Source organism: Gopherus evgoodei, chromosome 1, assembly GCF_007399415.2.
Source record: "Gopherus evgoodei ecotype Sinaloan lineage chromosome 1, rGopEvg1_v1.p, whole genome shotgun sequence".
Lineage (NCBI taxonomy): Eukaryota > Metazoa > Chordata > Testudines > Testudinidae > Gopherus > Gopherus evgoodei.
This window is the reverse complement of record NC_044322.1, coordinates 276939991-276957642: the sequence shown is the minus strand read 5'-3', so window position 1 is coordinate 276957642 and position 17652 is coordinate 276939991. Positions and strand designations below refer to the sequence as shown.

The window sequence follows — 17652 nt, the reverse complement described above, 5'->3', positions numbered from 1 at the left end:
ACCAGTCTCCAGTAACTCACCTCGGCCCAGTTATCCATCAGATGGAAGATGCTTTAAGTGTAATGAACTGGGACATATCAAGGCCAACTGTCCAAAGAACGCCATCCGAGTGTAGTTCATTACACCACCATCACACCAAAGATCCCCAGGCCCAGATGCCTCTCAAATACCCTTGGAGCGAAGGGAAAATTTGAGAGTGGGCGGAAAGAAGCTTACTGCGTGGAGAGACACGGGGGCACAAGTGTCAGCTATCCACCAATCCTTCGTAGACCCCAAATTCATCAACCCAAAGGCCAAAGTTACAATTTACCCCTTCATGTCACAAGCTGTAGACTTGCCTACAGGTGAACTGCCTGTCCAGTACAAAGGCTGGTCAGGAATGTGGACTTTTGCAGTCTATGACAATTATCCTATCCCCATGCTACTGGGGGAAGACTTGGCCAACCAGGTGAAGCGGGCCAAGAGAGTGGGAATGGTTACACGTAGCCAAACCAGGCAAGCTTCCAGACCCATTCCTGTTCCTGAGCCGTCCACAGACGCCCCGTCTGTGTTACCAGAGACCCAGACAGAGGTAGTGGACCCAGATTCCATGACAACCACTGAAGCAGCCACAGCACCTCCAGTCCCAGGCCTGGAACTGGAACAGCAATCAGCATCAGCAAGTGCAACCACATCTTCAAACTCAACGCTAGAGGGCGCCAGCGAGCCAGAACTGGCAGAAGCAACGGACAGCCATACCCAAAAGGCTCAGCCAGAGCCTGAAATACCATCAGGTGCACCAGCGGAGAGCGGTTCACCAGCAACGGAAACAACCCCATCACCTACATCGCTTCCAGAGGGACCAAGCCCAAGTCCCCAGTCTGAGGAAGAACTGGTGACCCCAGCCTCAAGGGAACAGTTCCAGACTGAGCAGAAAGCAGATGACAGCCTTCAGAAAGCTTGGGCGGCGGCACGGAGCACCCCACCGCCTCTCAGCTCTTCTAATCGATCCCGGTTTGTTATAGACCAAGGACTTTTATACAAGGAGATTCTTTCTGGTGGACACCGGGAAGAATGGCAGCCGAAAAAACAGTTGGTGGTTCCAACTAAGTATCGGGGGAAGCTCTTAAGCTTAGCCCATGATCATCCCAGTGGCCATGCTGGGGTGAACAGAACCAAAGACAGATTGGGGAAGTCCTTCCACTGGGAGGGGATGGGCAAGGATGTTGCCAAGTATGTCCGGTCTTGTGAGGTATGCCAAAGAGTGGGAAAACCCCAAGACCAGGTCAAGGCCCCTCTCCAGCCACTCCCCATAACTGAGGTCCCATTTCAGCGAGTAGCTGTGGATATTCTGGGTCCTTTCCCAAAAAAGACGCCCAGAGGAAAGCAGTACGTACTGACTTTCGTGGACTTTGCTACCCGATGGCCGGAAGCAGTAGCTCTAGGCAACACCAAGGCTAACACTGTGTGCCTGGCCCTAACAGACATTTTTGCCGGGATAGGTTGGCCCTCCGACATCCTTACTGATTCAGGATCTAATTTCCTGGAAGGGACCATGCAAAAACTGTGGGACACGCATGGGGTGAACCACTTGGTTGCCACCCCGTACCACCATCAAACCAATGGCCTGGTGGAAAGGTTTAATGGAACTTTGGGGGCCATGATATGTAAATTCATCAACGAATACTCCAATAATTGGGACCTAGTGTTGCAGCAGTTGCTGTTTGCCTACAGGGCTGTACCACATCCCAGTTTAGGGTTTTCACCATTTGAACTTGTGTATGGTCACGAGGTTAAGGGGCCATTACAGTTGGTAAAGCAGCAATGGGAGGGGTTTACGCCTTCTCCAGGAACTAACATTCTGGACTTTGTAAGCAACCTACAAAACACCCTCCGACACTCTTTAGCCCTTGCTAGAGAGAACCTAAAGGCTCTCAGGAAGAGCAAAAGGCCTGGTATGACAAACATGCCAAAGAACGTTCCTTCAAGGTAGGAGACCAGGTTATGGTCTTGAAGGCGCAACAGGCCCATAAGATGGAAGCATCATGGAAAGGGCCATTCAAGGTCCAAGAGCGCCTGGGAACTGTGAACTACCTCATAGCATTTCCCAATTCCTCACTAAAGCCCAGAGTGTACCATGTTAATTCTCTCAAGCCTTTCTATTCCAGAGACTTACAGGTTTGTCAGTTTACAGTCCAGGGAGATGATGCTGAGTGGCCTGACGGTGTCTACTACGACAGGAAAAAAGACGGTGGCGTGGAAGAGGTGAACCTCTCAACCACCCTGGAACGTCTGCAGCGGCAACAAATCAGGGAGCTGTGGACTAGCTTTGCCCCATTGTTCTCAGCCACCCCAGGACGGACTGAACGGGCATACCACTCCATTGACACAGGTAATGCTCACCCCATTAGAACCCCACCTTACCGGGTGTCTCCTCATGCCCAAGCTGCTATAGAATGGGAGATCCAGAACATGCTACAGATGAGTATAATACGCTCATCTACCAGTGAATGGGCATCTCCAGTGGTTCTGGTACCCAAACCAGATGGGGAAATATGCTTTTGCGTGGACTACCGTAAGCTAAATGCGGTAACTCGTCCGGACAACTATCCAATGCCCCGCACCGATGAGCTATTGGAAAAGTTGGGACGGGCCCAGTTCATCCCTACAATAGACTTAATCAAGGGGTACTGGCAAGTACCGCTAGATGAACCTGCGAAGGAGAAGTCAGCATTCGTCACCCATGCGGGGGTGTATGAATTTAATGTTCTTCCTTTCGGCCTTCAAAATGCACCCGCCACCTTCCAGAGGCTGGTAGATGGTCTACTAGCAGGACTGGGAGAATATGCAGTTGCCTACCTCGATGATGTGGCCATTTTTTCGGACTCCTGGCCCGACCACCTACTACAGCTGGAAAAGGTCTTTGAGCGCATCAGGCAGGCCAGACTAACTGTTAAGGCCAAAAAGTGTCAAATAGGCCAAAACAGAGTGACTTACCTGGGGCACCAGGTGGATCGAGGAACCATAAACCCCCTACAGGCCAAGGTGGATGCTATCCAAAAGTGGCCTGTCCCAAGGTCAAAGAAACAGGTCCAATCCTTCTTAGGCTTGGCCGGGTACTACAGGCGATTTGTACCACACTACAGCCAAATCGCTGCCCCACTGACCAACCTGACCAAAAAGACCCAGCCAAATGCAGTTAACTGGACTGATGAGTGTCAAAAGGCCTTTACCCAACTTAAGGCAACGTTCATGTCTGACCCTGTGCTCAGGGCCCTGGACTTTGACAAGCCATTCCTAGTAATCACGGATGCATCTGAGCGTGGTATAGGAGCAGTTCTCATGCAGGAAGCAACGGATCACATCTTCCATCCTGTCGTGTTTCTCAGCAAGAAACTGTCTGAGAGGGAAAGTCACTGGTCAGTCAGTGAAAAGGAATGCTACGCCATTGTGTATGCCCTGGAAAAGCTACGCCCATATGTTTGGGGACGGCGGTTCCAGCTACAAACTGACCATGCTGCACTAAAGTGGCTTCATACTGCCAAGGGGAACAACAAGAAACTTCTTCGTTGGAGTTTAGCTCTCCAAGATTTTGATTTTGAAATTCAGCACATCTCAGGAGCTTCTAACAAAGTAGCTGATGCACTCTCCCGTGAGAGTTTCCCAGAATCCAATAGTTAAAAAGTGTTCTTAAAATGTAGAAGTCTGTTAGTTATATACTTAGTGGTATATGTAAAGGTGCATGTGTTGTATTACTCTGTTTAGTTTAAAGTTCTAGGAGGAAATCACCGCCAGTGAGCTTCCCCACTGTCTGCAATTTGGGGGAAATGTCATAAACACATAGCTAAGGGTTAATGTGTCTTTCACCTGGAAAAAAAGTATCCTGAAGCACCTGACCAGAGGACCAATCAGGAAACCAGACTTTTTCAAATCTGGGTGGAGGGAACTTTGTGTGGGAGACCTTTGTTCTTCTGCCTGACTCTCTCTCGGCTATGAGGGGATTTCTGTTTCCTGCTTTCTAATCTTCTGTTTCCAAGTTGTGAGTACAGAGATCATAAAAACAATAGGGGTTATTGTTTTTTTCTTTTGTATTTACATGCCTATAGTTGCTGGAGTGCTTTGAATTGTATTATTTTTGAATAAGGCTGTTTATTCAATATTCTTTTAAGCAAATGACCCTGTATTTGTCACCTTAATACAGAGAGACCATTTTTATGTATTTTTCTTTCTTTTTATATAAAGCTTTCTTTTAAGACCTGTTGGAGTTTTTCTTTAGTGGGGAACTCCAGGGAATTGAGTCTGCAGCTCACCAGGGAATTGGTGGGAGGAAGAAGTCAGGGGGAAATCTGTGTGTGTTAGATTTACTAGCCTGACTTTGCATTCCCTCTGGGTGAAGAGGGAAGTGCTTGTGTTTCCAGGACTGGAAATAGAGAGGGTGGACTCCCTCTGTTTAGATTCATGGAGTTTGCTTCTGTGTATCTCCAGGAACACCTGGAGGGGGGAAGGGAAAAGGTTTATTTCCCTTTGTTGTGAGACTCAAGGGATTTGGGTCTTGGGGTCCCCAGGGAAGGTTTTTTGGGGGGACCAGAGTGCCCCAAAACACTCTAATTTTTTGGGTGGTGGCAGCTTTACCAGGTCCAAGCTGGTAACTAAGCTGGGAGGTTTTCATGCTAACCCCCATATTTTGGACGCTAAGGTCCAAATCTGGGACTAGGTTTATGATACCTCTCTATTCTGAACTCTGGGGTAAAGATGTGGGGACCCGCATGAAAGGCCCCATCAGCTTATTTCTACCAGCTTAAGTTAAAAACTTCCTCAAGGCACAAATCTTTTCCTTCTTCTTGGATGGGTACTGCTGCCACCACCAAGTGAGTTACACAAAGATTCAGGAAAAGGACCACTTAGAGTTCCTTTTCCCTAAAATATTCCCCCAAACCTCTTCACCCCCCTTCCTGGGGAGGCTTGAGAATAATATACCAACCAAATAGGTTAACAAGGAGAACACAGACCAGACCCTTGGGGTTTTAGGACACTAAAAACCAATTGGATTCTTAAAAAAACAGAACTTTATTATAAAGAAAAAAGTAAAAGAAGCACCTCTGTAAAATCGGAATGGAAAGTAATTTTACAGGGTAATAAGATTCAAAACACAGAGGATTCCCCTCTAGGCAAAACTTTAAAGTTACAAAAAAGAAAAAAAACAGGAATAAACCTCCCTCTCAGCACAGGGACACTTCACAAGCTAAAACAAAAGATAATCTAACATATTTTCTTCCTATTACTTACAATTTGTAATCTTAGGTGCTTAGTTTAGGTATGGCTTTGGGAGATGTGTTTTTCCTGCCTTGACTCCTCACTATCCCAGAGAGAACACACAGAGAGAGACAAAACAAAAATCTTCCCCCCACAGACTTGAAAGTATCTTCTCCCCTTATCGGTACTTTTGGTCAGGTGCCAACCAGGTTATTTGAGCTTCTTAACCCTTTACAGGTAAAGGAGGGATTTTATGCTGCCCTTAGCTGTATGTTCATGACAGAAACTATTAGTGTTAACTGAAAATTACTAATAAAGAAAATAACTCCCCCACAAAAGACTTAAAGGTAAAAAACAGTTTTGCCCAGTAGGAGGGGACTGAACATCTGACGTAATGAACACTAATCCTTCATGCCAAGGGCATAAACCCCGGTTCAAAAGAATGGTTAGGTATGTACTTAAATCCATCTCTACTCAGCAAAGCAATTCAGTTGAATACGTACTTAAGTCCCATTGCCTTCAATGCAAAGTGCTTTGTTGAATTGGCACTATAATTGCAAATGCTGCCCTCCAAAATAGCTACTATTGAGGGTAGGAACAGCGCTGTGTTAACATCACTTAGTGCTAGAGTCATAACTGGTACATTTGTTCTGGAGGGAAGTGCATCATCTGAACATTGTGAGACATGAGCACTTAGCATTAGGGAATGATGACTGACACATCAGCACATATGTAGGCACCTTGAATTCTCATGCTGAATGCTGGTAGCATAGAATCATAGAAATATAGGACTGGAAGAAACCTTGATAGTCATTTAGTCCAGTTCCCTGCACTGAGACAGAACTAAGTACTATCAAGACCATCCCTGACAGGTGTTTGTCTAACCTGTTCTGAGACAATGACACAGAGTCTACAGCCTCTTGAGGAAATTTGTTTCAGTGCTTAACTATCCTTACGGTTAGAAAGCTTTTCCTAATGTCTCACATAAATCTTCCTTGCTGCAATTTAAGCCTATTGCTTCTTGTGCTGTCCTCAGTGCTTAAGCTGAACAATTTATTACCCTGGTCTTTATAACAACCTTTTGTGTACTTGAAGACTATTTTCACATCCATTCTCAATCTTCTCTTCTCCAGACTAAACAAACCCATTTTTTTTCAATCTTTCCTTGTAGGTCATGTTTTCTAGATCTTTAATCATTTTTGTTGTTCTTCTCTGGACATTCTCCAATCTGTCCATATCTTTCCCAAAGGGTGGTGCCCAGAACTGGGCACAGTGCTCCAGTACTCCTTATCTGTGCTGAGTGGAGTGAGTGGAAGAATTACTTCTCATGTATTTCTTACAATGCTCCCACTAATACATCCCAGAATGATGTTAGCTTTTTTTGCAACAGTATTACATTGACTCACATTTAGTTCGTGATTCACTATAAAAAAATGGTTTCAGAGTGGTTACTAACCTTCCATAACTGTTGTTCTTCAAGATGTGTCACTCATGTCCATTCAAATGTAGATATGTGCTTGCCCCGAGCACCGCCACTGGAAAGTTTTGCCTCAATGGTATCTGTTGTGTTGGCTCTGGCATCCCCTTAAGACGCACCTTCATAGGACCAGTATATAGGGCCCTGCCACCCATTCAGTTCCTTCTTGTGGGCTAACTCCGACAGAGGGGAAGGCAGGAGATGGGGTTGGAATAGACATGAGAAACACATCTCGAAGAACAAGTTACGGAAGATTAGTAACCATTTTTTATTCTTTGAGTGCTCGCTCATGTTCATTCCAATGTAGGTGACTCCCAAACATCTGTGCAGATGGAAGGTTCAGAGTTCATTGGCATGCTGACTGTAGAACTGCTTGGCCGAAATCCACATTATCTCTAGCTTGCTGGGTGATAGTGTAGTGTGATGTGAAAGTGTGGACTGATGACCACGTTGCTGCTCTATAGATGTCCTGAATTTGAACTTCCGCCATAAACACTGTCCTCAATGCTTGAGCTGTTATAGAATGGACTGTCAACGGAGGAGCTAGGACCTTCACTAGCTTGTAGCATGTGTGGATACAGGAAATGATCCATGATGAGATTCCCTGGGCCGAGACTGGACGGCCTTTCATTCTGTCTGCAATGGCTCTGAACAGCTGGACTTCCGAAAGGGTTCAGTCCTTTCTATATAAAAGGCTAGTGCATGCCTAACATCCAATGAGTGGGGTCTCTGTTCCTCCCTGTTAGTGCATGGCTTAGAATAGAAGACAGGTAGAAAGCTATCCTAGTTACTATAGAATTGTGAGACCACCTTTAGCAAGAAGGATGGGTGTGGCCGCAGCTGTACCTTGTCCTTGAAGGAGACCGTGTACAGTGGCTCAGATGTAAGAGTTTGGAACTCTGAGCCCCTTCTGGTAGAAGTAATGGTGATTAGGAAGGACACCTTCCAAGACAGGTAGAGGAGAAAGCATGTTGTCAGTGGTTTGAACGGGGGTCCTGTTAGCCTTGCTAGCACCAAATTGAGGTCCCAGGGTGCTGCTGGCTGGTATACCTGGGGGTATAGCCATTCCAGCCCCTTAATGAATTGGCCACAGACTGAGTTTGAAAAGACTGGCCAGCCATTCACCTGTGGGTGAAAGGCTCAGATTGCAGCTAGATGGACACTTACGGATGACACGGTTAGGCCTTGCTGCTTTAAACTGAGAAGGTACTCTAAAATGAAGGGCAGTGATGACTTGGCAGGTGAAACACCCTTTTCTGCTGACCAAATTGAGAATTTATTCCATTTTGTCAGATAAGTGGCTCTAGTAGATGTCTTTCTGTTCCGTAAAAGCACCTCGCGAATGGGCATGGAGCAAGCCAGTTCTGCTGGGTTCAGCCATGGAGCTTCCATGCCACGCCATGATGTAAATGGCTGTGATTCTGAGAGATCAAGTCCAGAAACAGGGGCAGGCTGATTAGTGTGTCCACTGAGAGATCTAGGAGGGTGGTGAACCAGTGCTGACACAGCCAGGATGGGGCTATCAGGATAAGATGTGTCCTGTCCCTTCTGACCTTCAGCAGGATCCTGTGTATGAGAGGGATGAGAGGGAACACATAGAAGAGTTGGTCCATCCAAGGGGAGGAGAAGGGCTTCTGTGAGCGACCCTGAGCTGTGGCCTAGGAAGGAGCAGAACTGAAGACACTTTCTGTTGTACTTAATGACGAACAGGTTTACCTGGGGAGTTCCACACCTCTGAAAAACATGTTCACGTCCGGGCGGCAAATGGATCACTTGTGATGTTGGAAAAGGTTTTGTTGAGGTCATTCACTAACTCATTCAGTGATCCTGGGAGGTAGGAGGCTTTGAGGTGGATCGAATGGTCAAATGGGCTATACAGAATTCCCATAGGTGAAATGTCTCCTAGCATAGGGGAAAGGACAGCATTTTACCCTGCTTGTTTATGTAAAACACTGCTGTTGTGTTGTCTGTGAGGACTGACACACAGTTGCCCTCCAGGTGGGGTTGGAACACTTGGCATGCTAGGCACACAGCCCTCAGTTTCCTCACATTGATGTGTAACAAGAGCTTCTCCAGGGACCAGAGGCCTTGAGTTCTGAGGGTCCCCTGGTGCATCTGTGATGAAAGACATTGATGGTTGGGATCTCAAGAATGGGACTCTTGCGCATACTGTCCCTGTGTCCAGCCACCAAAGCAGAGTAGAAATCACTGACGGGGGAAGTGAGATCACCTTGTCCAGACTGTGTCGACCTGGTATATAAATTAATGTTGGCCAAGATTGGAGAGGTCTGAGTCACAGTCTTGTGTGCTGCACCACATAGGTGCATGACGCCATATGCCCCAAAAGCTTTAAGTTTCTTGCTGTGGTGATGGGGTGACTCCTCAGGCACTCTATGAGTGCCCATAGAGCTCTGAACTGGTTTTCCAGGAGAAAGGCTCTGGCCTAGGCCAAGTCAAGGATCGCCCTGATTAATTCTATCCTTTGAATTGGGGAAAGGATGGATTTCTGCATGTTTATCAACAGCCCCAGGTCCTGGAAAGTTGACTGTATTAGCTTTACATTTGCCTCCACCTGGGCCTTGGATCGACCTCTGATCAGCCAGTCGTCTAGGTAGGAGTAGACCTGAACCCCTTGTCTCCTGAGAAAGGATGTGACTGCCATGCACTTCATGAACATACGAGGAGTTGCTGGCAGGTCAAATGGGAGTAGTGTAAATTGGTAGTGCCTGTGCTTTACAACGAACCGTAGGAACCTTCTATGTCCCCAAAAGATAGCAATATGGAAATAAGCATCCTTCAAGTTAAGGGCAACAAACCAGCCCCTTGGATCCAGAGAAGGGATAATGCAGGCCAAGAAGGCTATGTGGAACTTTAGTTTCTTCATGAATCTGTTGAGGTTTCAGATATCCAAGATCAGTCTGAGGTTGTGTCATAAACAGATAGCTAAGGGTTAATGTCTCTTTCACCTGAAAAAAAAGTAATCTGAAGCACCTGACCAGAGGACCAATCAGGAAACCAGACTTTTTCAGGTCTGGGTGGAGGGAAGTGTGTGTCTGAGTTCTTTGTCTTGAATCTGTCCCTCTCGGCTATGGGAAGGATTTTTCTATTTCCTGCTTTCTAATCTTCTGTTTCCAAGTTGTGAGTACAAAGATAGGTTTGTTTTTTTGTATTTACATGTATGTAGTTGCTGGAGTGTTTTGAATTGTATTCTTTTTGAATAAGGCTGTTTATTCATATTCCTTTTAAGCAATTGACCCTGTATTTGTCACCTTAATACAGAGAGACCATTTTTATTTATTTTTCTTTCTTTTTACATAAAGCTTTCTTTTTAAGACCTGTTGGAGTTTTTCTTTAGTGGGGAACTCCAGGGAATTGAGTCTGTGCTCACCAGGGAATTGGTGGGAGGAAAAAGTCAGGGGGAAATCTGTGTGTGTTAGATTTACTAGCCTGACTTTGCATTCCCTCTGGGTGAGGGGGGAAGAGAGATTAGCTCTCGGTACTTCTGTTTTCCAAGGCTGGAAACGGGGAGGATGGAATCCCTCTGTTTAGACTCACGGAGCTTGTTTCTGTGTATCTCTCCAGGAACACCTGGAGGGGGAAAGGGAAAAGGTTTATTTCCCTTTGTTGTGAGACTCAAGGGATTTGGGTCTTGGGGTCCCCAGGGAAGGTTTGGGGGGACCAGAGTGCCCCAAAACACTCTAATTTTTTGGGTGGTGGCAGCTTTACCAGGTCCAAGCTGGTAACTAAGCTTGGATGTTTTCATGCTAACCCTCATATTTTGGATGCTAAGGTCCAAATCTGGGACTAGGTTATGATAGGTTGCCGTTGGCCTTTGGGATTAGGAAGTAAGGGAGCAGAACCCCTGGCCTCTTAATTCTGGCAGAACCGTTTCCACTGCTCCTGCCCTTAGAAGCGACTGCACCTTCTGGGTTAGAACTTTCTCATGAGAAGGATCCCTGAAAAGAGATGGGGAGGGAGGGTAGAAAGAAGGGGAATAACTGAATAGAAGGGTATTTTCCACTTCTATCATGCATAGTTCCCAGCGATCTGAGGTAATGAGCGCCCACACACGATAGAGGTGGGATAAACAGTCCACAGACTCCAGAGAAATTGAATCCATACTGCGTCCTGGTAAGTCGTCCCGTCAAAAGGCCTGCTTAGACCTTCCCTAGTGTCTCCGGGGAGTAGGAGGGGAGACAGGCACAGGGGCAGATGAGGATTGGGATGGAGGTCTCCTCTTGCAGTCTCTGTTCCTTCTCCTGCTTTACTCCTGTCTCTGCTGTAGTGGATAGAAACAGGCCATTGGTTGGGCCCTGGGGCTTGTAATGCTTCCTGGTGGGGCTGGTGTATGCAGCCCCAAGGATTTAAGGGTGGCTCTAAAGTCCTTTAAGCTATGCTTTAAGCTAAGTCTGCTCCAAGAAAAGCTATTTGCCTTCAAATGGAAGGTCCAGAATTGTCTTCTGAACTTCATAGGACAACAGATTTTTGGTACCTTTAGCCTTGGGAGTCAGCCCCTGTTGACCTTGTCTCTTCCTTTTGTTTGCTGCTGAAACAACCAGCAAGCCCAGTGGGAGATGTGTATACAAAAATTCATACCTTTTGGGAGGGATAAAGTACTTCTTTTCCATTGTCTTTGCAGTAGGTTGGAGGGATGCAGGAGTCTGCCATAGAGCTTTTATAGGCTCCAGGATGGCATCATCATTCAATGGCATGGATACCTCAGGCTGCTAAAATATCCACTTGGGCATGGGAGGATTCGGAGATCTCCTCCACCTGGACATCTAGGTTCTGGGCTACCCTCCTCAGGAGCTCCTGGTGCACCCTGTAATTGTCCTGAGAGGATGTGATAGTTGTTCCTGACACCACCTCTTCGGGAGAGGAGGCAGTAGAAGCCTGTACAGGCACAGGTCTGTGTTCTTCTCCCTCTGCCCTGGATGGGACCCATGGGGGTGAGTCCTGTAGGTTGTTACCAGGCTCAGCACCAGGGACCGATCCTTGTTCCGAAGAGGATGGTGGGGGAGCTCTTGACTTCAATATGATGGAGTAAGACTGGATTGGGGGCCATGGAGTGGATGGAAAGTCCAGGGATTCCAGAATGGCCACCGCAGTGGCATTTGCCACTGTGCTGGTGGCCAGGCCATTGGCAGCATGCCCTGGGTCATGTCAGCTGTAGGGTATCACCAATTGGAGTAGTGTCTTCTCCTGCATGAGGCGTAGGACTCCGCTTCAGAATTAGTGTCTGGGGAGTCACTTCTTGGCGACCAGGACAGTGGTACGAACTGGCTAAATTTCCTGTAAACAGCGTGGCCACACAGCAGCCTATTTAGTGCCGTGCAGGCTCCCAACTCTGCTGTGGCCAGGGTGGCGCAGCCCAGCTTGGACCCAGGTGCAGCTGAAGTGGCCCAACTTGACCCAGCCCTAGGCATGGCGTGGCCCAGCCCCAGATGAAGCCTGGGCAGCGTGGCCCAAGGCACAGCCACAGCAGCCTGGCCTGGCCCCAGGCACAGCCAGGGCGGCACGGCCTGGACCTAGGCATGGCCGGGATGCCCCTCCCCCAGCCCAAACCCAAACCCAGTCCCAGCCCGAGCCTGCTGGGACTGGGGAAGGGGCACCTATCCTACAGCTCCAGCCCCAGAGCTGCCATGGCATTGAGATGTGCCTCTTTCCCCTAGTCCAGGTGCTGCTGTGGGGAGAGAGATCTGGGAGGAGTCCTCTCTCCCTGGGGCAACCGGCACCCCAAGCCCCTCATCCCTGGCCCCACCCCAGAGCCCACACCCCCAGCCGGAGCCCTCCCACCCCTGCACCCCATCTCTGAGCTCCTCATCCTCAGCCCCACCCCAGAGCCCGACCCCCAGCTAGAGCACTCACAATCCTGCACCCCAACCCTCTGCCCCGGCCCTAAGCCCCCTTCCACACTTCAAACCCCTCAGCCCCACCCTCACCACGTGAATTTTGTTATGTGCACCAACATCTATGTGATTTGTCACACATCACCTCGATATTGGTGCACATAACAAAATTAATTCCGCTCATGTGTGGGGAAAATTAGAGGGAACACTGCCGACCGGTATTGGAGAATGGTGCTGGGAGGGAGGAGATTTATATTGTGCCAACATGTCTGGCTTGCCCTTCGACAGCACCTGCCTCGGTGTCGCACTGGTCCTTGTTTCCAGTGCTACCACTGTCAGTTCTCGAATGGCTGATGATGGCGGCACTGGGAGGGATAGTTAGACCCTCACTGCCTCAAACATCTCCCATGAAGATGGTAGTATTAGGGCTATTGAACACTGGGAGAGCCCAATGGTACTGGATCAACAGTGCCCTTCCCAGGGCTGGAGTCAACAGTACTGCATGCCCCACTGGTGTCTCTGAATGGCCCAACATAGGTTGTACTCTATTGGTGTCTCTATGGCCCATAGACCTTGGAGTTGGAGAATGCCCCCAGTCAGTGTTTCTCTGCTTCTTTGTCAGTACTGGTGATGGAGAGCGGTGCCAAGAGTCCCGTCCCCTAGAGTTGACTTCCTCAGCGCCGGGGATGCATGTCGGTGCTGGGAGCCCTGGGCCGTAGGTGCGGAGTCCTTCCTCAGTGCTGGGGAGACAGAATGGCGCTGTGCCTCTCTCAGAGATGCCAGGGTGCTTTTCACAGAAGTCGAAGTGCTCAGCTCGGAGTCCACATGACTTGGCTCCAAAGGGGGACAGAGCACTACCTTCATGAGGAGGAACTTAAGACTGGTGTCCCTATCCTTTTTTATTCTGGGTTTGAAGCCCCTGCAGATCCTGCAACACTAGTGCACGTGCGCCTGCCCCAGGCTCTTAAGGCACCTAGCGTGTGGGTCGCTAACCGGCATCGGTTTATGGCACGACACCCATAAAACTCAATTTTAAAAAGGTAACTATTTACATTGTACAAAACAAGTTCAGTGAGAGAAGGTACTTGAGGGAAAAACGCAAGAACGAGCAGAAGTTCCAGCGACCATTATGGGTGGTAAAAAGGAACTGAAGGGGCAGCGTGGTTCTGTATATCGGTGCTATGAGGGCGTGACCTAAGCAGGTACCAGAGGCAACCCAATGGATACCACTGAGGGAAAACTTTCCGGTGGCAGTGCTTGGGGAGAGCACACACCTACACTGGAATGGACATAAGCAAGCACTCAGAGAATCCCCAGATCCTTTTCTGCAGTACTCCTTCATAGGCAGTTATTTCCCATTTTGTAATGCACAATTGATTATTCCTTCCTAAGTGTAGTAATTTGCACGTGTCCTTACTAAATTTCATGCTATTTATTTCAGACCATTTCTCGTCTGTCAAGATCATTTTGAATTCTCATTCTGTCCTCCAAAGCACTTGCAATCCTCCCAGCTTGATATCAACTGCAAACTTCATAAGTGTACTCTCTATGATATTCTTGTTATCCATTATGTTCCTAGCTAGTTTAATTTCATTTTTTGCCTTGGCCTTTTAAATTTTTCCCCTCATGCCTGTGTTGTTTTTTGACCTACTTTCCGCTTTTGTAGGATTCTTTTTTGAGTTTCAGATCATCGAAGATCTTCTGTTTAAGCCAGGATGGTCACTTACCATACTTCCTATCTTTTCTATGCTTTGAGACAGTTTTGTGCCCTTAATAATGTCTCTCTAAAAACTGCCAACTCTCCTGAACTCTTTTTTCCCTCTTTGCCTTGCTTCCCACAGGATCTTAACAACCAATTCTGAGTTTGCTAATGTCTGCCTTCTTGAAGTCCATTGTCTTTATTCTGCTGTCTTCCCACCTACCATTTCTTAGACTCAAGAACTCGTATCATTTCATGATCACTTTCATATAAACTGCCTTTCACCTTCAACTTCTCAACTAGTTCCTCCCTGTTTGTCAGAATCAAATCTAGAATTGCCTCTCCTCTAGTCGCTTCCTCCACCTTCTGTAATAAAAAGTTGTCTCCAATGCATTCCAATGATGCATAATACGATCCTAGAACTGCTTATTCTTTTAAACTGCAAAAATATTTCTTTGTAACCAGAAAAGCTAGAAACTGTTTTTCTTTTGAAATGGAAAACAAAATTCTGAAGAACTTAGTACAGAAGATTATGACAATTATAGAACATTATATGAAAACCCTAATTTTATTTACTGTTCTGCATTATAGATTTGGACTGCACCTGGAAATACTGTACAGCTCACTGTCATGTGATAGACTAGGTGTGGGCAAACTTTTTGGCCCAAGGGCCACATCTGGGTGGGGAAATCATATGCAGGGCCATGAATGTAGGGTTGGGGAAGGGGGTTGGGGTGTGTAAAGGAGTGCGGGTTGTGGGAGGGGGTGTGCAGGAAGGGGCTCAGGGCAAGGAATTAGGGTGCAGGAGGTGTGCATGGTGCAGGAGGGGACTCAGGGCAGGGGGTTGGGGTGCAGACAGGGAGCAGCAAGGGGCTCAGGGCAGGGGGTAAGGGTGCAGGATGGGGTGCAAGGTGTAGGAGGGGGCTCAGGGTAGGAGGTTGGGGTGCAGGAAGAGATGTGGAGTGTGGGAGGGGGCTCAGGGCAGAGGGTTGGGGTGCAGGAGTGGTGTGGCAAGGGGCTCAGGGCAGGAGGTTAGGGGGCTCAGGGCAGGGGGTTGGGGCGTGGGGTGCAGGAGGGATTTGGGGTGTGGGCTCTGGCGAGGCATTGCTTACCTCAAGCGGCTCTGGGGCGGCAGTGGCATGCAGCAGGGCTAAGGCAGGCTCCCTGCCTACCCTGGCCCTGCGCCACTCCCAGAAGTGGCCAGCATGTCCGTCAGTGTCTCCTGGGGGTGGGGTGGGGCAGGCAGCTCCGACGTGCGCTGCCTTCTCCTGCGGGTATCACCCCTGTAGCTCCCACTGGCCATGGTTCCGTGTTCCTGGCCAATGGGAGGTGTGGGGGCGGTGCCTGAAGGCGAGGGTAGTGCATGGAGCCCTCTGCCCCCACCTCCTTCAGGGGCTGGAGGGAGGTGGTGCTGGCCGCTTCTGGGAGCGGTGCGGGGCCAAGGCAGGCAGGATCCGGCCTGTGGGCTGTAGTTTGCACTCCCCTGCGATAGACCAACACAGTCTATTAACTGTACTTAATATGAGGAGAATCCAGAAGCATATTCAATTTATTAACTAGCATTATGACTAGTTTGTTACATACACCGCTACCCCAATACAACATGGCCCAATATAACATGAATTCAGATATAACGCGGTAAAGCAGCGTTCTGGGGGGGGGCAGGGCTGTGCGCTCCGGCGGATCAAAGCAAGTTCAATATAACATGGTTTCACCTATAACGCAGTAAGATTTTTTGGCTCCCGCGGACAGTGTTATATCAGGGTACTGGTGTACTTTCACCTCCTATTTAGCCTAAGCACAGAAAACTGTTCTTTCAACTCAAGCAATTTCTTTCTTGCTACACCCAGTAAAGAGATCTAAGCAGCTGAAAGAAGTTTATAGTGTACCTGAGTATCTGGTTTTAGCCAGTGTGCAGCTGTATCATTGGAATCTGAGCTGTCAGAAACGTGGGTACTGTGAAGGATTGAACGTTGTTTTATTTCCTTAGTTTTGGACTGGAAAAAAATTTGTTGAATTCATTCATATAATAAGGCAGTGCCCTGCCCTCCCCCATCCCCAATAGTAACCCTGTTGGGAATGCTGCATAGATTGTGGTTTTCACATTTCTCTCATCTAAAGCACACAATCCCACTGTATAGGCTGCAGGACCTGGAGTTAAGCAATATAACAGTGGGGACCTTGATCATGGGGACTACAGAGTTGTGTGACAAACCATGGTTCCTCAGTACAATTTGATGTGTGCAGATGACATTTCCAGTTTCTAGATAGTCATAATTCTACTTTGCATTTTCACTCTGTTTTATGTCATTTCATCTAATAACATCTCATCTTGTTTTCCATAACTGAGCCTTCTATTAGTTCTCTACTAAGATCCAGTGTATTGCAGGCATTAAGATAGGCCTGTCTGTATTAAACAAAATAAAACAAAACTTCATCTCTTCATTTGCTTATTATTCACCAAGAGGAGTGAAGACTTCAGCTTTGGGACATGTACTTCTTAGTAATTCATAATGCAGATAGTATTTTGAAGAGGCAGTTTTGAAAATAATGCACTGACAAGGGCCAAGAGATATTTCATTTCCTGTATTAATTAGACGCATCAAGATTTTTAAAAAGTTACAAAATATTACTCCTTGTGAAATGAGTTTGGAGATCTCCGAACTATTCACAATAGGCCAGTGTCCACATTTCATTAATCACTTGCACAATTGTCATTAATTAACTTGTCAGTTTCAGCAGTGAGATCAAGGACTGATTGGGCCTTGGAGATTGAATTCCTCCCGATATCTAGTGGTGGATCATTCAGGGGAGAAGCACATTGCTGGGTCATTGTGAGGAATCATGTATTACTATTGCTTACGACGGACCTATTCTATAGCTAAATGGAGTACAGGACTTCAGACTGGCTCCTTTCCACAGCAATACAATAGAACCTCAGAGTTACGAACACCCCAGGAATGGAAGTTGTTCGTAAGTCTGAAATGTTCGTAACGTGAACAAAACATTATGGTTGTTCTTTCAAAAGTTTACAACTGAACATTGACTTAATACAGCTTTGAAACTTTACTATGAAGAAGAAAAATTGTGTTTTCTCTTTATTATTTTAGTAGCTTACATTTAACACAATACTGTACTATATTTACTTTTTTCCCCTTGTCTCTGCTGCTGCCTGATTGCAGATTTCTGGTTCCAAATGAGGTGTGTGGTTGACTGGTCATTTCGTAATTCTGGTGTTTGTAACTCTGAGATTCTACATGTACACTAAAAGCAAATGATACACTTTATCCTACAGCTAAACTCCTCTGCAAAAGTGTACAGTTGAAAAATAGTGTACTGATTTACATAACACAGCTGATTTAGTTCTGCATCAATTTACAGTCAGTGCAATTCCA

The 17652-nt window shown here is 47.3% G+C and overlaps 1 protein-coding gene across 7 annotated transcripts in view; it reads right to left on the bottom strand.

The window, feature by feature from the left end:
- AGBL3 (ATP/GTP binding protein like 3) overlaps positions 1 to 17652 on the bottom strand; it is an 80147-nt gene that overhangs the window by 35648 nt on the left and 26847 nt on the right. For all 7 annotated transcript variants that reach the window (XM_030548414.1, XM_030548412.1, XM_030548411.1 and 4 more), the window contains one exon: positions 16147 to 16213. In XM_030548414.1, the coding sequence (XP_030404274.1) occupies positions 16147 to 16213 (67 nt within the window). The remainder of the gene's footprint in view (positions 1 to 16146; positions 16214 to 17652) is intronic.